General features: G+C 40.7%; 1 protein-coding gene across 1 annotated transcript in view; it reads left to right on the top strand.

The window, feature by feature from the left end:
- Positions 1-22,325, top strand: part of CLCN1 (chloride voltage-gated channel 1) — a 57,363-nt gene that overhangs the window by 31,460 nt on the left and 3,578 nt on the right. The window contains exons 8-22 of the mRNA XM_059493930.1: positions 2,147-2,225; positions 4,954-5,079; positions 8,458-8,542; positions 10,970-11,071; positions 12,375-12,459; positions 12,920-13,069; positions 14,497-14,566; positions 15,838-15,948; positions 16,074-16,287; positions 16,993-17,126; positions 17,630-17,844; positions 17,965-18,070; positions 19,483-19,565; positions 20,338-20,376; positions 21,000-21,104. Of these exons, the coding sequence (XP_059349913.1) occupies positions 2,147-2,225; positions 4,954-5,079; positions 8,458-8,542; positions 10,970-11,071; positions 12,375-12,459; positions 12,920-13,069; positions 14,497-14,566; positions 15,838-15,948; positions 16,074-16,287; positions 16,993-17,126; positions 17,630-17,844; positions 17,965-18,070; positions 19,483-19,565; positions 20,338-20,376; positions 21,000-21,104 (1,704 nt within the window). The remainder of the gene's footprint in view (positions 1-2,146; positions 2,226-4,953; positions 5,080-8,457; positions 8,543-10,969; positions 11,072-12,374; positions 12,460-12,919; positions 13,070-14,496; positions 14,567-15,837; positions 15,949-16,073; positions 16,288-16,992; positions 17,127-17,629; positions 17,845-17,964; positions 18,071-19,482; positions 19,566-20,337; positions 20,377-20,999; positions 21,105-22,325) is intronic.

The raw sequence follows: 22,325 nt of genomic DNA, 5'->3' as shown, positions 1-22,325 counted from the left end.
CTTGGAATGAATGGAACTAACAGCTCTCTGAGCAGGGAGACAACTCCAGTGGTCCCTTCACAACTTTCCATGATCCCACTTGGAAGAAAAATTTGGAAATTTATGTCTCCCCCATGCATTTATACTACTCTTCTGATTCACTGAATTTCCTTAAACAGAGGCACATGTACAGAGGCCTCTTCCTAAAGCAGTGGAACATATGAATAAATAATATTTCTTCCAGTTCACTTCCCCCTCTCCCCTCAGTGTGCTGCCCTGAACCTCTTTGCATGGTTATTGTGCCCAGAAGTGTAAGGAGTTTTTAAATGCTACGTTTTTGGGGTTTTTTTAAGATGGCTTTAGTTTTCCCATGCACTACTTTCTTGTTAGTCTTCAAATGGATGACTTAGCTGACAAATGCAACATGGTCTTGCATCAGCAGGAATACTGATCTTTACTCTGGTTGGCTATTTAAAAAAAATCAAGGAAGGAGCATAGTTTGTCAGCTACAGATCAGAAGTTCTTTAGTGGATAACTTGAGAAAAGATGCCAGTAAGAAAATCAGGCTAATCAAGAGAGAGGCTGAGAACTGTGCATATGTGGGCAGTCCAGCAAGATGTAGACAGCCTGAGCCGAAGCCTGAGGCTTCAAGGCAAAATTTGTCAGTCTGCCAAAAGCCTTGAGAGAAAGCAGTTTCGGAACCAAGGATCAGACCGCAGTCAGGTGGAACCATTGGAAATATACAGGAGAATGGTATCTGTCTTAATGGTAAAAAAAATTAAAACAAAAAAAACTAAAAAATCATCTCCGTAGAAGTCTATAAATTTTGTTTCTTTCTTTGTACCTGGAATTAACATCATGTCAGAGACTCCAGGATGCATCATACCTAGATGACTGGGAGATGCTAGAGAAGAAAACAGAAGGCTAAACAGGGACTGATCTAACTGCTGCCTTTGCTAGATAAAGGAGATATCAGACAAAATAGCCAAAGTCTTCTCAGAGGGCAGTGAAAGCACAAAGAGACAGCAGGCACAACTTGCAACAAGGGAAATTCCATGTACACATGAAAAGAATTTCTCCCCTTGTCACAAAGGCGGTTCAGGGTGGCACATGTGTCAAGAGATGCTGGGGAATTGCTGCCCTTGAAGGTGTTCAGGGCCACCCTAGCAGCCTGATCCTGAGCACCCTGATCCCATCACCCTTGACCAACCTTGCAGTTAGCCCAGCTCTGAACAGAGACATTGAGAAGCATTCAGAAACACAGGATTAAAACTTGCTGTGAGTCTGTGATAACATTGTATTATGAGAACAAAGAGAAAGTTATCATAGTTTCTGTAGCCCTAGTTCCTCTTTTGGATTTACACCAAATTGCCAAATGTGATTTCCCTTACTTCAGAGTCATGTAATCTTCAGCTTGGTCCAGGATATAACTTGCAGTTTGACTTCATATTGCCCTGATGTGTAACTTCTTGGTGTTCTTGCAGGTAAATACTACTCTGTGTGTCAGGAGGATGGATTTTTAAAGCCAGTTTAGCCCTTGACAAGCAAATGGTACTCAGTGTCTTAGAAAGAATCTCCCTTTTATACCTTCCAATTACTTTTTTTATTATTATGACCATTTTTGCCAGGACAGCACAATGCTTTACTGGGTGATCTGTCACCCACTCACCTACCCAGCATGGGAGAACCTTCAGCATCAGTCCACACTCTGCTCTGGACATGCATGTACCTTGTGCACACTGAATCACAGGGTAGGTTTTTCGAGGCATTCTGTGGCACATGTGCTTCCTGAGATTCCCTGCCAAAGTAAATGAGATGGAATAAAACCTACTTATGCTCCTTCAACCCTCTGGAGGATTTTCCAGGAGACATTTCTTCCACAGTGACAGAAATGTGTATGTTTCAAAGGAAAATGAGGTGATGCCTTCTTCATGTTTCTTGAATGTGTGATTCCAGGTATATGCCTGTCCTGTGCCAGGTCTTGCCTTTTCACTATTTTGAAGCCATCCAGAAGGGAGAAGTAAGATAAACATAGCTGTAACTCTGAGACTGGAGACAGAGCTGGGTGACATCATGCAGTAACACCTGCCAATTTTGTTACTCACTCTCTGTTTTCTTTCCTTCTTTCTTCTGTTTGTCTGTCTCTCTTGGTCTCTTTCACCAGTAGCAGCCCTATTATTACACGGATGTCCTGACTGTGGGCTGTGCTGTGGGTGTTGGCTGCTGCTTTGGGACACCACTTGGAGGCAAGTGGCTGTTCTGTTTCCTTTTCCTCAGGTACCAAAATCCTCTCCCACCTAGTCCTCTTCTCCTCTGCCCTTCTCCTGCACCACATTTTTGATGAGACACTTACCTTTAGTGTTTTCAACCTCCCCAGCATCTCTGACAGTCTCTTTCCCACGTGTTGTCCACTTTCTGGAGGCAAGAGGAGAAGGCTCTCTAGAGCAGTGGTCTCTAAATTGGGGTGTTCATACGCCAGGGGTACACAAGGTGTTCTGCTGGGTGTGGGAAGGAAACACCCACAGAATTTGTATTTTTTTAATATAAAAAAGTAAATAGATTAAACTTCACTAATATTAAGTATTTGTATTGGCAGTGGTGCCCTAATATGCCACATGGCCATTTGTCACATACAGTGCATGAGGTGCAGAGTTGCTCCCAATGTGGGGGGTTGATCATGGTGCCTTCAATCATTTATTAAGCATATTGCAATGAATTGCAATTGATGTGTGCTCACACTGGATTAAGTGGATTTATGGATTATATTATCTACTGTTAATGAAACTAATCCTCACAAATTGGAAAAGTGGCTTTTAAAGGTTCCTGCAAAGAGGCTATGGATTGAAGATAATACTAATAATGTCAGCACAGAGAAATGACAAGAAATGGCAGAGCTGACACTTCTAGCACAGGCCCTTATTCAGTCCCATTATGAGGTACAAACAATGGCCAGCTAATCAGATCTGAGAAGAAGTCGGATAAAAGAAGATTAAAATTATCAAAGGTTCTTTTAAATATGAATTTACATCTGCTATTGTTAATGATGAACTTTATCCTGCGTGTGTATTGTGCTTTGAGAAGTTAAGTAATGAGGGTATGAAGCCATCAGAATTATCAAGACATTTCAAATCTAGGCATCCAGAGCATGAAGACAGAGACCTCTACAATTTTTTCAGTGATGTTTCAAGCTGTGTGACATTCAATCCAATATTTCACAAAATTCCACTGAACCTAATGACAAATGTGTAGAGAAGCCTCCTATAAAGTCTCTTTCTTCACAGCAAAAGAGAAAATGCCACACAGCACAGGGGAAACGCTTGTTCTTCCTGCAATAAAATGTAAAAATGGCTGTGATAGTAGACAGAAAGCAACAGGGCAGCAAACTAAAATGTGTTCCTTCATCAGTAAACACTGCTGGAAGATGCACAGCAAACATTGCTTAAGGTTTGAAGAAACAAGAGTCTGTACAAATTGCGCAGTAGGAAAGGTTTCCTGTGCAGCTGGATTAGAGTACAGTTGTTTCTAAAATGCCTCAGATGCTGGTATTTTCCAGATTCTGTTTCAATGGTGAAATGCAGAAGTTCTTTCTGTGAGACACTGAAAGGAATGTCTACCACAGAAATTGTATTCCCAACAGTTAATGACTTCTTTAATAAAAACTGTTTCATGGAAGAGCTCTGCACATGTAACAACTGGTGGAGCAGAATAAGAGAAGAATTGTGGGGGTAAGGCTACCTAGACACCATTACACCTGGAATTCATGCACTCCAGTGTTCACAGATGAGCTATTGCAGCAAAGAAATGGGAGCCAGACATGCACAAAGTGCTGCAGGATGTTGTTGATGTGGTTCATTTAATAAAAACAAGACCCTGAAAGAGTAGAATCTTTACAATACTTCATAATGAGATGGGAAATGACCATGAAAATCTTACAGGCATTTGCTGGTTATCTGATACCAACTTTAGAGAAGAATAGAATTTAAAGTCCAGTTGCACCTTTTTCTTTTACAAAAAGAGGTGTTCTGAATTTGCTGATCTTTTCTGTGATGACAAGTGTCTGTCAGTAGATTGCTACCTAGCAGTTATTTTTGAAAAAGTAAACATACTTAATGTACTTCAAGGTGAAAGTGATGTTCTAAGAGTGGGTGAGAAACTGCTTTTCAAAAGAAATTTGTGGAGGTTTTGTGAATCTGTTGCCAAATACAATGTAAATGTCTTAGCTACAAAAACTGTCACTTTATATATACTCAAAAAACTTGAAAACAGAAATTTCTACCTTTTTAGAAATCTTCAAGATTATGAATTTCAGTGGGTTTTGAACCCACTTGTTAAAAAAATAAAAATTCAACATCATCTGATTATTTTGCAACCACAAATGATTGACATCAGGGAGGATGAAAATTTACTTCCCAAACTTTAATAAAAATCTTTGCAATATGTGGTGGGTGGGATTGAAAAAATAGTATCATGATTTAGCCAGCACAGCAAATGATACATTTCTTGCATTTGGATCTATGTGTCTTTGTGAGATATTCTTTTTAGACCAAGTACCAAACTAATTGAGCAAGGAACCAAGATATTCTTGTATCTTGAATCCCTGTGTCACAGAGCATTAAACCCAGATTTTTAAAAACAAAGAATATTACTATTTTAGTGAGAACAATTATTTTTGTTCCATCAATAAATAAAACAAATTATTTTAAAAATTATGTTTATTTCATCTTTATCTCATCCTTGTTCATTTTCTATCTTTGTGCATGTTTGCTATTGTACGCAATGTTTTAGTACATTATTTTAAAATAAATAAATACACATATGAGGGGAGGTTACATGCTCAAAAACCTTTTATTGGTAGGAGTGCATGATCAAATAAGTGCAGAGACAACTGCTCTAGAGAGCTATTTAGAACCCTCTCTCATGCTTCTAACATGACACTTGTTATTTTAACTTTGCTCCCTTTCCAACCCTTTCTAGGGGTTCTTTTCAGCATCGAGGTCACCTCCACTTACTTTGCTGTGCGCAATTATTGGAGAGGCTTCTTTGCAGCCACCTTTAGTGCCTTCGTGTTCCGAGTCCTGGCTGTCTGGAACAAGGATGCAGGTAAGCTAACAGCCATTCCTGCCCTCTTTGCACAGAGGTTGCTCTGTTCATACATTATTTTCCATCTTTCTCAAAACCACAATGTTTTTATGATGTTTGAAGCTTCTGCCACAACACGAATTTCAATGGCACAGAAGGAAGGAGAAAGGGAAGTGTCTTGTCATCTTGTCAGCTGTCTAGTCCAACCTATTCCTAGGAGAGCTGGGGTGTATCTAACTGATAAATGACAGAATATGAGTCCTCAGCAAGCAAAAGACCCCCTGAGGTGGGATTTTTTTTTGCCTCCACTCAGGACAGCATCCAGGCTGCCACACAGAGATATCCTGTCACACAGGATGTAATCCTTGCTGGAAAACTCATGGCCTGCTTTGGTCATCTGTTGACTAAAAACAGATAATCAAGAAAATTGAGATGATTGAATGATTAGGAGAGTATAGGACTGGTAGGATCTGACTGAAGGTCCTGAAAAAATAAAGTGTCTCAAGTAACTGAAAAGCATGAGAGTGACATTTGTTGCAGACAGAAATTGCACAAGTCAGGCTTGTTCAGGAGAGCATCTCAATCACTCTGGGAATAGAGTTTTGGTGCAGAAGGCTGCCATTTCTATGTAAACTTCTTCCTTATAATGCCTATATCTTTTATTCTTACAATTACATCTATTTTATTGAGCTCCATGTGGGCAGTTTATTTATTTATAACTGCTACAACATGTCTCTCTTGACTTCAGAGGGCTGGATTTTTTTGGAGGTTTGAATATTCTCTGAAATATAGAAAATGACTATACTTTCTACCTAAATGCAGAAAGGGACTACATTGTTCTTTATACAGAACTGCCTAAAAGTCAGCTGTATTTTACCATTGGGTCTGTCACAAAAACCCAGAACCCTTATCTTTTTGTTCTTTCCAGAGAAAAATATAAGAAACTCAAAGACAGATAACAAGAGATAATTTCCTGTCCTTCACTTTGTCTTTTCTGATTCCCTTCTTGGTCTCTCAAATCACTAGAAATTAGCTTAATCCTGAATCATCTTGACTCCTGTCCCTTCTTCAAAATCATCCAGACAGCTTTAATACCCATATTAATGGCTCTTCAAGTTCTTCTTCATTGACTCTAGGTTAAAAAGTTCCATGATTCAACTGGCTATGAAAAATCAATCATTTTCACAGTTCTGTATTTTCTTTGTGTTGTCAGTCTGCTTGTCCTTGTATTAAGGAACTAGGAACTTCTATCTAGCTAAGTCATTCATTATTTTATGATCTTTTATCATATCTGCTCTAACTTGCCTTTCATGTCTTTTCTTGCTCATTTATTTCCCTTCAAAAGTTACACACCCAGTCTTTTCAGTCTGCGTTCATGTTCTATTATGCTTGCTACCAGGAAGAAGGAGGTAGGGAAGTGATCACATCAGAATGACACATGCAAGTAAGTTGTGTGGCATCTCACCAAAATTCTTTTATTTCTTAGACCCACAGAATCTTTGCTGGACTCTTGATACTCATGGCTTTGTTGTCTGGCCTCACACCATGATCTGTACTTTCCAAATAACTTCTGGTTATTTGTCAACCACTCTGGTTGGCTGCTCCAGCTTGAGTCCCTCTTTGTCAGTCATGGAAGGCTGGAGTTATGCAATTTGCAGGATTTCTGTTTTACCATGTCCCCAGCTTTCATCTTACTTGCCATAGGATTTCATGCCTTGCCTTCCTTCTGCTCCTTCTGGTTCCTTCTATACATGGCTCAGTGCTATCTTAAAGTTCAAATCTATTTTTAATTAAATTTTCACATTAACTACTTTCCCATTCCTTTTTACTTCTAGCCTTGTAATAATTGGACAGATACTCTAAAGTGGTACATTTGGTAGCCAATGGAGAAAAAAGGGCTTAGACATTTAGTTTCAGGATGGCTTAGTCAGTCAGGAAAGAGGATGTAGACAGGTGGGATGAATCTCTCTGTGGAAATCTCTTTCTCTTCTGTGGGAGTAGAGATGGAACTAAGAAGGACCCAGACTAAATGCTGTGCCTGTTTTCCTTTCCTCTGGTCATCTTTGCCACCCTGTAGCAAAACTCTTTGAAAATGAGTTCACTATACTTTTTAATGCTCTGCTCTTTAGTGGCTTGGACTATTTCCTAAAACTGAATTGAGATGATCCCTTTCTTGGGCTGATCTAACAAAAAAGAGGGCACCCTGCTTTTCACCATCTTCCATCCCTGAGTGTTGTTCTAACCCTCGCTGGTGCCACCTGGGTCTGTTGTTCCCCTCAATTCAACTCACTTCGCTGGCAAAGGAGTAATGCAGGGAAAGAGCAGACAGGTTTTCTGGCAGGTTTTAATGAGGCAAAGGAGCTCACAGAAGGCTGTGATGTGTGAGAGTGGGCCCGATGGGAGAGGAGAACAATAGTACAGCCGGGAGGGAAGGAGCAGGGGGAAGAGACAGGGAGCAAGATCTTCAAAATTTGGATAGTAGAATGCAGTTTTAGGCTTAGCTATCTTAGGTAACATAACCCACTGAGACCTCATTAAATTATTACTCTAAACCTAGTTCTGTCTGACCAAATTAAAAGTAATTAATTCTTCCTGTTATTATCATATGCTAGATTTTCACTGCTTCTTTTATTTTCTCATTGAACAAATAATTCCTTCATCCAGGACAAGTGGGGATTTATAGCCATCCTCATTCAGCTGCACTTCCACTCTGTATTAAATTGCTGATTTATCCTTCTTCTGTTGGCACACAGATGTTTATTGTTTCCCCATAATAATGCACCTCCAGAAAAAAGCAGCTCAGGTTTGAACATTGCATTGTAGCAGAGCAGTACTACCAGGAGGGGTGAGCTGGAGAAGATGGGGCTTAGCTGATCTTTTACATCTCTGATTTCTAAGCTTTTAATTTTCAAGTTTTGGTACCAGTCAGAAATTTTGAAGCTGTAACTTCAGTGAAGATCTGAGTTTTGTTTCTGGAAGGCAATCACAACTGTAAGAAGTGACACAGCTTCCTCAGCTATGCATGCACTACCTGCCTCAGCAAAGAGACCTCTTGGTCAGTAAGGACACCAGGAAGAGTTTTTTTTTCTGTAGTGGATGCATGGTAGGAGACAAGAAAGAAAAGAAAACCCTGTAAAAATCAGAGATTGATGCTAAAAATAATGCATACATTATCTGAAAGCAAACCTAGACCATCTAGAGTGCTAGGGCTGCGAGTGCTCAGAGATAGAACCTACTAAATCAGAGCAGCCTGCCAATCTGTAATAATGTATATAACCACACAGGAAAACCACACAGGAGCGTGTATAAACAAGTTTCCTTGTCCCTACCCTAGCTTTTATTGCATTTAACTTCTCACCTCATTATTTTCTTTCCTCTTCTACCTTTTGTCTCTCACAGTTACCATCACAGCCCTGTTCAGAACAAACTTCCGCATGGATTTCCCCTTTGACCTGCAAGAGCTGCCAGCATTTGCTATAATAGGGTGAGTTCCCAGGAAACTGACACCTTGCTCTACAAAGGTTAGAATATGATCACTGTTAGGAATTCTTCTGCCAAAAATTTACAAAGATCACTTTTAGTCACTTTGGTTGTGGCAAATAAAGCTTCTATTTTTTGGAATTTTTCCTTCAGAAATTATGCCTATGTATCACAATGGCTAAGGAAAGAAATATGGGTATTATTAAGGTGCTTGTTATTTCCTTTCCATGTATCTTTTTCAGAAATTAAGCTTGGAGGTAAAAAAAAAGGGAAAAAAAAAAAGTCTGACTTGGTCAAAATTCTGGGAATAAATTTACTGAATGGCCCTTTAATTGTTTTGACATTATCCCCAAACGAACTGATCCAACAAGTACGGCCATTTCATATGACAAAGATGGAACAAAAGGTTTAACCTGAAGTTTCCTTTTCACAAGCTCAGACTGATTATCCTTTTTGAGAGAGGTTGGTACACCTGACATGGTGACAAGGGTAATCAACAGTAATTGGATTCAGTGAGAATAAATTGGTTAATTTGGAGGAAATGAAAGAATAAACTTAAGAAAAATGAAAATTGGGAAATATTAGAGAAAAGATGAATTTGGAATTACTGTGGGGAAAAATCTGTGGTTAGAGCTTGAGGGAGGCTCTGGGGAAATCACTTCAGAGCAGTAATGAAAGGAATACACTGTAGGAACAAACGCCTGTTCTGGTGATGTGAACATATTCTCTTGCAAGACCTCCATCCAAGACCAGAAATATATTTGAGGTTTTCCAGCCTATTTTAGTAGGCTGCTCTCCTACTAATTTACTTGAATATGAAATCAAGTGGGGTTTTTTAAAGACATCAGCTATATTGAAAAGTCTGTGAATACACAGGAGCTTTTGCTAGCAACATGTATTCACTTTGTTCTTCCCCTTAAACAGACTTGCCTAATGAGCTTGGAGGAATCTACTGCTTTAGATTGGCAAGGAAAAACATAATCCTTGTGGTTTTACAGCTGGTTGTTAAAACACAAAACTTCTTGCCGCTGTGTTTTGGACAGAGTTGACAGAGCTGGCTTTTTTCAGCATTGCACATAGGCTAGGGAAGGAATATACGACAACTGCAAAATGCTTTCAAATGCCTGGGTGTCCAGTGTGGTTTCTAAAATAAAAAACAACCCCAAAGGCTTGGATAGTCTTGGATAAAGTCCTGATACCAACTTGGAATGCTCCAAATTCTCTTAAGTCACAAAGTTGAACATTCTTTCTACCCAACATATTTCTTCACCTTCAGGTGGGACAAGAACTATCAATGGGTAGATCTTGTTTTTCTGTGTCACCAAATGTTAATTTGCATAATCTGTACAGAAGGAGCACTTCCTGTTTATTGATAAAATGATAGACAGGAATGGAGAGACCTATATTTTAATTTAAAATATTATAGAGCAACTCAGTTAACTGTGTAGTCTTTAGGCTTATATTGCCTAAGGGACTGGTCTATTTTAAACACTGTTCTAATCAGTGCTTGCTTAAAATATTGAACAGTAATTCATTGAACATGTTTGTCTGTGAAAAGCTTTATATTTAGTTTAAATGTGTTTCTCTGCAATTTTTAAATGATAAAGCAGGATTATTTTCAACGTACAATGTTTTAAGTATACTAAATAATTCATTGAATGAGATTTGGCAAAAGCATGTGTAACATATAACAAAGCAGAAGTCCGTTAATTTTAGAAATTAATAGAATGAAAATATGAAGTGTTTATCCTCAGTATTATGTGGGTTATTGGTTGTCACCTAAAATAAATCTTGCCCTTACCAATTCTAAATGCAGTCTTTTTTCACTCTTCCTTTTCTTTTCATGTTCAAGTATTAGGCCCTATTTATCCAAGTCTCATTAAGCTACAGAGCCTAAGGATCACACCAATTCTTAGACAACTACACTTTTTTTCTTTATTAAAATCAGGAGCATAACCTAAGTTATTAGGATCATAGAGATGATATACTTTGCTTTAGGCACAAGAGTTCCTATCACTATTAGTAATTGTTGTAGGCGTATAATTTTACTGAATCAGACTTAAAACTCCCCTCATTTTTACTATTTTCTGTTCCAACCTGGTGTTTAAGTTCTGACAATACTGCTCTTTGCCCCGTTGCTCTTCACGAGCCCCCACTGAGAACTGTCAGTTTCTTTTAATAAAGTATTTTATAGATTTTCAGCAAGAAAAAATTGGTAAAATGGTAGTGTGCATGACAAAGGTCCAAGATAATTTCTCCTCTTTCATCAGGGAGTCGACAAAATGAGCTGCTGCAGGAGTAACCCTCCAGCTGTTATTCAAAAGACTTCACTAGCAGCTGAAGATTAAACCACTTAAACTCATTTTCTTGGTTGATGGTTTGTGTATTATCTGTTTTTTGGCATGATTTTATTTCTTTTTCTCCATTTTAGCATATGTTCTGGATTCCTTGGAGCCTTTTTTGTTTATCTCAATCGCCAAGTGGTCCTGGGCATCCGACGTCATAAAGCCCTGAGCCAGTTTCTCACCAAATAGTGAGTGCTTTTGAATATATACTCTTTAGGGACCAGATTCTTACACCCAACTAGTACTGGATAGTAGCAAATGCTTTCTGGATGACAGCAGACCTAATTCATGTGTAAGATAGTAAAAATATGAGAAATTGCTCCTGTATGAGAGAAAGGTCTCTGCAAACATCAAGAGAATTTTTCATGCAGCGGATTTTCCTTTTGCCCATCCTCCATAGCTTCAAATAGCCTCTTGATTTGGAAGGGAGACTGCAACATTTGTAAAGAGGATAAGGCAAGCTATTAATTGGACAGAAAATATTTTTAATTAGAAAGTCAATGATCATGCTTTTTAAAATCATGCTGTTTCTGGTTTGTTTGGGATTTTTAGGATCTGTGAAAAATTCAACATTATTTATATTTCAGGAAAATTAAACACAACTGAAATCTAACTATGTTTTTAAAATATGTAATTTGGTTTTAATCAAAGTGTTGGCATAATTGTAAGGAATGTGCTCCATTCTTATCAACCAAAAGCTGAAACTGATAGTAACCAAATGGTGTGGAATGCAGCATGGAAGAGAAATGAAAAAATGAAATAAAAGTCTTGACAATAAAGTTTTAACAGGACACTTGAAGATACTGTTTTCCCCTCTCTAATAGAGTCCTAACCTCCAAAGTTCATAAATTGAACAAGATAAGAAATGGTGGCTAGCTGTAAATGTCTTCAGTCTCTTTACAGAAAAAGATCTGATACTATGAGAATTTTTGAAGTTGAGAGGCATGGAGGACTTTATTTCTTTTCCACTTGCAAGCCTGACCAGAAGAAAACCACTAAATAAACAGAAGTTCAAATTAGCTTACTTTCTTACGTGGAAGGAAAAATGTCTTTCCTCATCATGTAGCCTTACCCACAAACAGCTGCAGGGCTGTTAAATCAAGTTAATAGAGGAGTAGGGCAAAGCCTGAAAAGTGGGAATTAGTTTTCACTGATTTCTCAAAATTTTTTAGGTCCTTACACTGAATCAAATTATATTTTGTTATATTTTGTCTTCCTAAATCTCAGCCAATGCTTCCTGTAGGAAACGGTACCTTGCCAAGGGACACATGACAGGATTAGTCCAGCACAGGGGAGCAGTTTAGGCTCATGTTGTCTCAGTGCTTGTGAAGTGTCACAGTGGAGCAAGGCATTAAACTGCTGGTAACAGCACTCCAAAACAATGGATACAAATACAGAGAGCCTCACAGAAATAGCATTCCTAGTCCTGAAGTGATGGTGCTGCAAGAACTGAATGAGAGGCCACACTGTAATAACTCTCTTCCTTTACAGCCGACTGATATACCCTGCAGTTATAACCTTCTGTATAGCGTCTGTGACGTTTCCTCATGGATTTGGGCAGTTCATGGCAGGAGAGGTGAGGCTGGAAAGTGTATTATCAATTCTGTGCAGTTCTTTGGAACATTATCTCCTTATCCTCCGCCCCAATAACCTTGTGTCAGGGAAAAGGGAAGAACAGTATGGGAGGAGTTTGTACTGAGGAGGCACTATATGATCTCTGCTACCTCCTTCATAGAAAACTTGAAAAAGGTCCACTCTTCTTAGCAAATAATAAGAAATATGTTACCCTATGTGTAAAAGTAATTATCCCCTCTTCTAAGCAAATAATAAGGAAAATCTTACCCTTTGTGTAAAAGTAATTATCTCTTCACCTGTATGAGTAAAGTTCTGTCTCTCTTCCTGAAGATTAGAAATGTGAATTAAGTCTCATAGTCGTGAATTCCCATGGTAAAAATCTCCTCCACTTCCTTGTAATAGAGATAGAATATTTACTTCATCTGATGTCATGACTCATACCTGGTTTTTTTGCTGTTTAGTTGATGCCACGGGAAGCCATCAGCACTCTCTTTGATAACTATACCTGGATCAAACACTCTGGGGACACCCAGATCCTAGGGAAATCTGCTGCCTGGATCCATCCTAAAGTCAGCGTCTTTGTCACCATCCTGCTCTTCTTCCTTGTGAAGGTAGGAAGCCCAGCTCACCACAACCCTTCTCCACTCAGACTGAATGCTCTTCCCTTTTGTAAAGCAGTTTGTGCAGTGCCAATGAGGAGATGCTGGGTATTGAATGAAGCACTACAGCTGCAATGGATTCCTGCATCTTCTGATGTGATGTTCGTCCACCTTGAATGACCAAAATTATTAGGGAAGAGTTTCCTTTTAAAAGTAGCCTTTTGTGCTCCCTAGGTCATCCTCCTCATGCATCCTGCTGAATGACCTTTGGTGTCCACTGTGTAGTAGCTGGTAGGGAAAACTAAATAAGGAAAGATTTCTCAAGTTCCACAAAAATAAATACTTGACTAACTAAAAAGCCCTCAGATAATTTATGTTTGATCTAAATGAAGTCTGATACAGTCTATTTGATATTCCTGACTTCAGATATGGGACAAATAGAAATATGCAAGTGCAATCTACAGCTGTGTGAGGCTCAAGGATTTCTTAGCAGTCCATCAAAACTTGATGGAGAAGTGCAGCTGGAAACAGTTTTGCTCACTTCCCAGAAAGCAACAGCAGATTAAAAATTTTGAGCTGTGGAAGTTGGTCTGTTCAGCTTCTGAAAGGATCAGCTGTGTAATTGACATGGGACAGAGAAAAAAAAAAGACATTTGAAAGAAGAAAACATCATATTCCAATGTGCAAAATAAAAGCAGCAAGAAGGAGGTTTTCCTAAGATGAAAGATAGATAGATAGATAGATAGATAGATAGATAGATAGATTTTAAAATATCATAGAATAGGTGCTAATTCTTTTATTATTTACTTATTGCAAAGGCACAGAAGAGCTGAGGCCACCTTGCAATGTCAGTTGAAAATTTTGGTAGATCAAGAGCAGCTATCAATGACTGATTGACACAACTGTTTCCACCTAAAGTAAAACACTCTATCAATTTCTGACAGGTAGTTAAGGGTTCTCCTTCTGTGATAATTCTTATTACAGTGTACCAAGCAGAAAAGGTCTTGTTTACTTGAAGAAAAGAGGAGAGGAGGAGTGGACTACGGGGTGTGTTGGTCCTGAGTCCATCAGTTTGCCTTTGGAGGAGCTGTACCCTGAGTCACTAGATTCATTGGCATTGTCCTGCTAACTAAAGGCTTTCTCTACTCACTAGATAACTGCTCTTGATTTTCTTCTGGATAAATTCAGTATTGGGATAGACCACATAAACAAGAAACTGCTATTTTGACTCTGGGCAAAGGCCTGGCCTGATTCTCCACTGCAGTATAATCAGTTCTCAGCTGTATTTGGCCAGGTTTGGTACTACAAAGACAGAGTTCAGTTAGCAGTACTACAGCTCAGCAGCTTTCTGGCCTCTGTAGCCAGGCTGGGCACAGAGTGGGGCAGCAGGAAATGCTACTGCTGCTCAGTAACAACTGCACCCTCTGCCTCTGTTCTAGTTCTGCATGGCTGTTATTGCCACTACGATGCCAATCCCCTGTGGAGGCTTCATGCCTGTTTTCGTATTAGGTGAGTTGCAATTTTGTTTTGCAGCATATTCATCTGACAGGGAGAGAGAATAGGAGAGACACTGCCTACACACCCAGCAGGGTTCAGCTGGCATATGAGGAGTCATCACTTGATGTCTATGACAACCTGATTAGAAGTCCATGGACCAGCCTCTGGATCTCTGCTTTTGTCATTAGTTCAATCCCCTGAAACCAAATGCCAAATAGGTAGTCCCTACCCTTTTACATAAGGAAGGCCACACTTGGGGTCACATGTTGAGCCACGGCCTTCTAATCTCTATGCCTCTTCACTTATATCCTGTAATGAATAGTAGCTGCTCCTTTCACCCTTGAAAGCCAGCCAGAAGAGATAACCTCAAAACTAGTACCCGCAATGTAATCTAACTCCTTTCTTCTGACTGAAATGTGATAACATAAAAAGTTTATTGACTTTTAACTGGTTTTAATTCCAATAACAACAACAAAAAATCACAATAATGTGATGCTGATATTTAGAAAGAGAGGCTATGTTAGACCGAGCTATACAAGCTCATGATGTTCAGCATTCAGTACCCACAACTCTCAAATGAAATAGGGTGCTCTAAGGACCTCTGAGTTCTGGCAGGCAGCAACTGAACATGAGGCAGTAACCATGCCCTTGCAGTGATGAAGGCTAACCAACATCAGGGCTGTATTAGGAAAAGACCTAGACAGCAATGCAAAGAAATTGTTTCTATGCATTCAGCATTTTGGATACAATTCTGGAACACTGTGCTGTTTTGTGTCCACCAGACCAAGAGATCCTTGCAGACTTTTAACCTGTCTGAACAAGACATGGGTGACTCCATGTAACTTTGAAATCAGCCCTTTTATGTGCAGGGGTCAGAACAAGACTTCCTGAAGTCCCTTCCCACAAAAACTCTTCTGTCAGCTGGGATTCTAATGCTTAGACATTCACAGCATGAGAGTCTAAAGGGCCTCAAATATGATCTGGACTGACATTGTACGCAGCCTGAAAATATGTCCTCCAGCCTGGGAATCACAGCTACTGCTGTGCCTGGTGTGCCCAAGTGAATGAACGAGTGGTCAGCTGTATTTAACAATCTTAGTACCCTTTTTTCCTCTTTTAGTCTAACTTCTGTATTTTATAACTGAGAACTACTCTTTAGTTTTCAGTGTCATTTTAATGTAAGCTTTGGCTTCGTTTCTGTTAGAAAATATCCAAGTGATTGCACAGCACAGACTGGATGTTCCTTAAATGTTAACTCCATAACTGTCAGTGATATTTTTCAGGAGCTGCATTTGGACGTCTCATTGGGGAAATCATGGCATCACTTTTTCCCAACGGGATCCTCTTTGACGACATTCTCTACCAAATCTTACCTGGAGGGTATGCTGTCATTGGTGAGCCTCCACACCTTCCTTTTTCCTCACCTGCTCCCACTGCTGTAATTTTCCTGGTTGACATGACACGCTGCTTCTATATGACAGTCTTCTTCTCTCCCTATTCCTTCACCTACCTGGGAAAGGTGCAGCAGCTCTGACAGGAGCGGTGAGCCACACTGTCTCCACTGCTGTCATCTGCTTCGAGCTGACGGGTCAGATCTCTCACATCCTGCCCATGATGGTGGCTGTCATCCTTGCCAACATGGTGGCCCAGAGTTTGCAGCCCAGCCTCTATGATAGCATCATCCAGGTGAAGAAGTTGCCCTACCTGCCAGACCTGGGCTGGAATCACATAAGGTATAGTAGCAAAACAGGCAAGAAAATAAAGCAGGGGAGGGTTAAAACCACAGGGGAATAAAAGGTCTAGTAAGGGTCTAGTACTACAAAGGAATTAAGAAGGCACAATAGGTCTGCAGTAAGAAAAAAACAAGTGTTGGAGTAGAATTAGGTTTCATACACAAAAATGGAGAAAAGTCCTCTTATTTTTTTAACTGAAACCACAAGTTTGAATGACCTGCAATGTAACTGAATTTGTATTAATATTTCCAAGTTGCTTCATCTTAAAAATTTAAAATTCAGGAGTCTCATTTATCTAAATTCAGTGGAGTTTGGTTATTTTTCCCCAGCAAATGAGCAAATGTTTGAAATACTTTATTTGGATATTTTGCTTGAAGCAAAACTCAGTTATTCCTATAAACATCTTCCCCTGTCTAGTATATATCATACACATGGGTATGTATAAAAAAACCATCTATACATATATGTATACATGTGTGTATTTCATGGTGAGGGGTAACGGAGTGAAATACAACTGTAATGGAAATCCAGTTAATCTGTATTTATCCTCTTGGAAAGTCCTCTGGTTACTCTCACAGAAGATCATTTGGCAGCTGTATTTTAAACACTTTTTTTAAAAGTAGTCATTTGGGTATTTCTTTAGAGAATTTATGTGCTTGGCATTTTAATATGCTAACTCTTCCTCTTATTCTCCCCAAATTCAAGCAAATACAATATCTTTGTTGAGGATATTATGGTCCAAGATGTGAAATTTGTTTCCTCCAACTGTAAATACCGAGACTTGCAAGAGGTACTCCAGAGCACCACAGTGAAATCTTTGCCTTTGGTGGACTCGCCAGGTAGGCAATGTGGAGAGACTGGTCCTTCCTGAAGACTGTTTCAGCTTGAAGAAACTAGCTTTCAAATTATATGGTGTGAAGCAGGCAGGGTGACCTACCACATTAAAAAAAATCCTAAAAATCTCCCACTGTGGATGATGTATAGCAGACAGCTGTTCAGCTGGCCAGACAGGGAAGCTGGAGTGTGGGCAGTGAAGCAGATCCAGCACGTAAGGGAGGTGTGTGGGAAGTCTGTAGAGGGAACTGTGACAACAGGGCCCTCCTGGGATCCTGCATGAGCCAAGAGCATGCGTGGGGTGGCACAGCTCAGGACAGCAAGGCCCCTTCCCACAGTCCCACAGCCTAGGAGCCACCACAGGGCAGTCAGTGACTCTGGTACAGATCTAGGCAGTACAAACCTGAGCACCTGGAAGAGGCTGGAAGGAGGAAGGGCTGATGTGTGGAAGGGCACCTTCAAACCACCTGGAGGTGGTTTAATGGCTTCCCTGCTCTGTTTTGTGCAGAGTCCATGATCCTGCTGGGGTCCGTGGAGCGGTCGGAGCTGCAGGCTCTCCTCCAGGCCCACATCAGCCCAGAGCGGCGGCGGCTCCTCAACAGAGAAAGGCAGCAGAAGCTGAACGAGGCGCCCTACAATGGACCCTGGGCAAACCTGCCCAAGCTGAAGCACGAATCTTTTGCTTATGTCGATGAGGATGAGGATACAGAGGAGAGGGGAGAGGTGAGGGAGGGAAGTGGACAGACTGCAACACAGAGACTGCTTGAAAGCAGTTAGGCATTTGGGGAGGCTGAGAAATAAATGGCACAAGGTGGACTTTATTTTCTCTCCTTTCTGTAACAGCTGCCTCGGCCTCCAAGTCCCACTCCCAGTTACCCAGAGGAGCCAAATGGCCCAACAAGTCCTCTTAAACAAATGCCTGAAACCTTGGAGCCCCAGCAGCACCCAGGTATGGTAACTTCTGTCATGGCTCAACCACATCCTGGCCAGCTTGGGGAAGCTGTGTGTACCTGCCTGTGTGAGGGGCTGGCTTCCCAGAGACTGAGGAGGAGCTTTCTCTGCTGTTCCTGAAGGACACTTTGTTAGTGCACCCAAGCATCAGTGTAATGTACCTGGTGATACCTTCTTTTGTGATTGCTCAGGCAGCACGGAATAATTAGGCCCACTAAGGATGGATTCTATCTGTCTCCCCACTCCATTCTTTGCAATAACAACTCCTTGGACATTTTCTGTAGAGTCTGAATAGAATGGTCCCATCTTTGGCTCCTTCACCACATGAGTGAATCTCCCTGGAGAAAGCAGCCTGAGAGCTAAACATGTTTTGCACTAAGTTTTTGAGCAGCTTAGGCTGTTGCTCAGCCATCTCCAAAACTGAAAGTCTCCTCCCTTGGACACACATCTCTTTGGTTCAGCTGCATCAATGTGATGGACAAACATTGATATATTGTGCTCTTCTGTGTCACACCCCAGCTGTGTATTAGCTTTGCTTTCAAGACTGTACTTATAGCTCATTGCCGATTTATTTTCATGTGTGATGCAGGATGGTGGGTTGTTTTTATCCTTTATGCATCCTGAAATATGCAGAGTGAGTAAGCACAGAGATGTAGCCCAGTCTTAAGAATGAGTACAGAGGATAAGGCTTTAGCTCATGCTTTTAGGCACCCAAGTGTTACATGTAATAGAGCATATAGCACATTCTGGTTCATTAACACCCCTCATGTGTGACTAAACCTTTAAGGCATAGAAAAATCCACTTCATGTTTCCAGAGCAGGGAAGTGTTGGGGTAGCCATCCACCTATCCTACCAAAGCACAAAAAGAACCACATATGAAAACAAGGACAGTGTGTGAAACATTTTACGTGAAGCTAGAACTGGGTGACCCAGGAATGACAAAGGAAGTGGAACGGGAATGAATTCATGAGACCTTGCTTTTCTTTTTTTAGTTTGGCTCACAGCTATCACTGTTTCTGACTAAACTTCCTCCACAGCCTTGCTCACAACAGCACCAGGCCCTGTATCTTCCTCTTTGCTTACTCTTTGGCTGGGAGTATAATTCTGGTCTTTTCTATTCCCATTATTCCACTTCTGGCAGAACGCATGGACTCCTCACCCCTTGGCACCCACTGTCACATCCAGTTTGTTGAAATGTTTTGTTGCATGGTAATATTCATTCTGGAATGTCCCAGACACCATCTTTCAAACTGAATGCCAGATTGTGACCAGCCCAGCTCTATCATGTCCCTCATACATAGCATTTCCCAGCCTGCCTTGGCTAAGAGGATTCATTAGGTGTGGGGCTTTGTATTTTTGTCTCTCATTTGTCCTTCTCTCTTATCCACATGTTTGTTCTCATCCTTCAGGCAGTTTCAGGAGTCTGAGGAAACTGATCCAGCAGCTCTTGTGCCATTGCAGCCGTCCACATGAAACAGAGAGCACCATCCAGGTTAGGGCTACACAGAGCCTGGTAGTACCCTGAAGAGGGAAGGGAATGCAGTGGAACTAGAAACTACTACTTGAGACATTCAGCATTTGGCTAAAGCATGGACACAGTTATGATCCTGAACTCTGACAGCATCAGTGGGGAGCTCACCCAAGGAGAAAGGGTGTGATTACTGTAAAGGAGTGTGCATCTTCCTGAAGAGTCACCTGTGCTCAGGTCTCAGGCTACCATCATGATTGAGTTTGGGCATCTTTTCTCAGTGATAAAAATTAATGATATTTTGGCTAACATGCAATAAAATTCAGTTCTATTCCATTTGGCAAACAGTTTTGGACAGATGGAGAAAAATGAAAAAAAAAAGCTTTTGGCTCTTGCCATGTTAAACTTGCCCTTGGTTATCTGACACATCTGCACAGGGTTTGGGTATAACAGATAAGAGCTTATGGGAGACGCATCCACTCCAGGACAGTGGTTGGACCCTATGTGGGATATCCTGAGAGTATCTAAATCAGTATTAGGTGGCCATATTTAGGCACCTGAATTGCTCCAGCAGAACTCCATGGTGAATTGTCATTGGCAAGGGAAGCACAGCAAGGGCAGAGCACACCATATAATGGATGAGTATAAAGAAAATCTAAGCACTTGGAAAATCTAATACACCATTTGGAACAAAAATGGGACCACATGGGGTGAGGAGGCTGTGCAGATTTTCCCTTTCTGTACTCTGTAAAACTGTGGGTTCTTTGGCTGTCCTGAACAATGTTTTCTCCTACAGGAGCCAGTGGAAGTCATTGAGACAATGACACCAGAAGAGGTAAGATGAGGTGCAGAAACAGAGTGAGGTTATGTGAGTGCTCCTTGTACCCATTTCCTATCACTTGCAATACTCCAGGAACCTCAGTGACTGGCAGATAAAGTCATAGCCAAAGTAAATTTCTGCTTGGAGTGGCACAGTGGGCAAGTCTCACCCATAAGAGAAGAGATTGGCTAGATATGCTGGTAAGACTCTGACTAATCTGATCTAGCTTTGAAGTCAGCCCTGTTGGAGCAGGGTTTTGGACTAGAGGCCTCCACAGGTGCCCCCTCATCTAAATCCTTGTGGGCCCACATTGTTCCTTCATTTCTTACGCAATGGATCAATCATCTTGCAACAACAAGGGGAAGATGTACTCAGAAAGGAAAGCTAAAGATGTTCACCCCCTCTTTAAGAAGGAAAAAACAAAACCCCATCTTCTCAGAAAATCTCTGAATTGCCCTGTTTCCACAGGGACTTGACATCTGGCAAGAAAGGGACAGAGGGGTGAGATATAATGGACAAGATGAATGCTGTACATAGGAAGGAAGAAGCATTAACAGGAGGAGGGGACTGGTTTGGGTACACAAGACAGCAATGCTGCAGATAGCTGTGAGAGTGACTCCCCTTCTTTCCTGTGTCAGATAGATGCCTGGGAACAGGAGGAGCTGGGCAAGAACGTGTGCTTTGACAGCTGCCGCATAGATCCCTCCCCTTTCCAGCTGGTGGAGAGAACCTCCCTGCACAAGGTGAGTGCAGATGTCTCCCTGAGGCATACATCACTTTTCTCCACTCATTCCAAGTCCAGTCTATGACTTATTTCTTCTCCTTGTCTTCACCTACAACTACTATCACTACCCACTTTCACATCGAGCTACAGAAGTGAGCTTGTTCCTGTAATCTCCTGTGTGTATCTCCAATCTCCTGCAAAATGAAAGCCTTTGTGATAAGAAGTCTGAGTCCATTTATTAAAAAAGCTTTTGGACAAAAAAAAAGTCTGCTACATTAACAGCAGCATTGTGTGCCTTGCTGCTGGGGCATTCCACTGAGATTGACAGTCTGCCCTGTCAGTGTGCAGCACTGGAATGAGCACTCCTGGATTTCTCAGGGTGTTTCTCAGAGGGCCTTCAGAAACCCTCTACTCATCTGCCTGTGTCACAGGCTCTTCATGGAACTGAAGCACAAGGAAAGAGGAAGCTGGATCATGCAGTACCTAGAATCAGCATAGGATGACTGGGGAGTAAAGCAATCATTGTATGTCGAGAGGAAGGTAGGACTGGGCATTCATTCAGTGGAAAGCAGTCTACTGAAGCAAAAGTGCATAGTGCATGCTTTTATCAATATTTAATGTGACTAGTCAGCATAAACCTTGTACTAAATTAATGAATTACTGTTAAGATCTCAGCCTTGAGCAAAACAAGAATAAGCTAGCATATAGTTCAGACGAGTTTTCTGAAGGGGTAGGTGAAGTAACCTGAAAACCACTAGCATGTATCTTTGAGAATATACGCTTACAAAAAAATATACTTGAAGGCTCATCATGGGGAAAGTTTCATACCTGTCATACAAAAGAGCAAGTGAGAAACTCTGAAATAACAGACAAATCAACTTAACTTGGATGCACAAAAAAACCCCAAAAACTACCCAGGAATAAATAATAAATAATCAAACTATGTGAAATATGCACAGTTAGAGCTAAATGTGAGACTACTGACAATGAAAAGAATACCACAATTTATCATGACCGAGCTATATTTAACCACGTTTTCTTTTCTTTGGTTTTCTTTTACTTTAGAGTAAAATGTCTTATTCTTGAGAAATCAGATTTTTCCTAGTTTACACTTGAACATGACATTCAGTTTCTCATATGATGCTAAAGAAAAGGTCAAACACTAGCTGTGACAGAATGATTTCATGGTAAAGGCCACAGGTAAAGTCCAGCTAGAGCTCAGCTTCAAGAACCTGGAGGT

The sequence above is a fragment of the Ammospiza nelsoni genome, chromosome 2 (genome assembly GCF_027579445.1).
Source record: "Ammospiza nelsoni isolate bAmmNel1 chromosome 2, bAmmNel1.pri, whole genome shotgun sequence".
In the NCBI taxonomy this organism is placed as follows: domain Eukaryota; kingdom Metazoa; phylum Chordata; class Aves; order Passeriformes; family Passerellidae; genus Ammospiza; species Ammospiza nelsoni.
The sequence above is the reverse complement of the archived record's forward strand: the minus strand, read 5'-3'. Positions and strand labels throughout refer to the sequence as shown.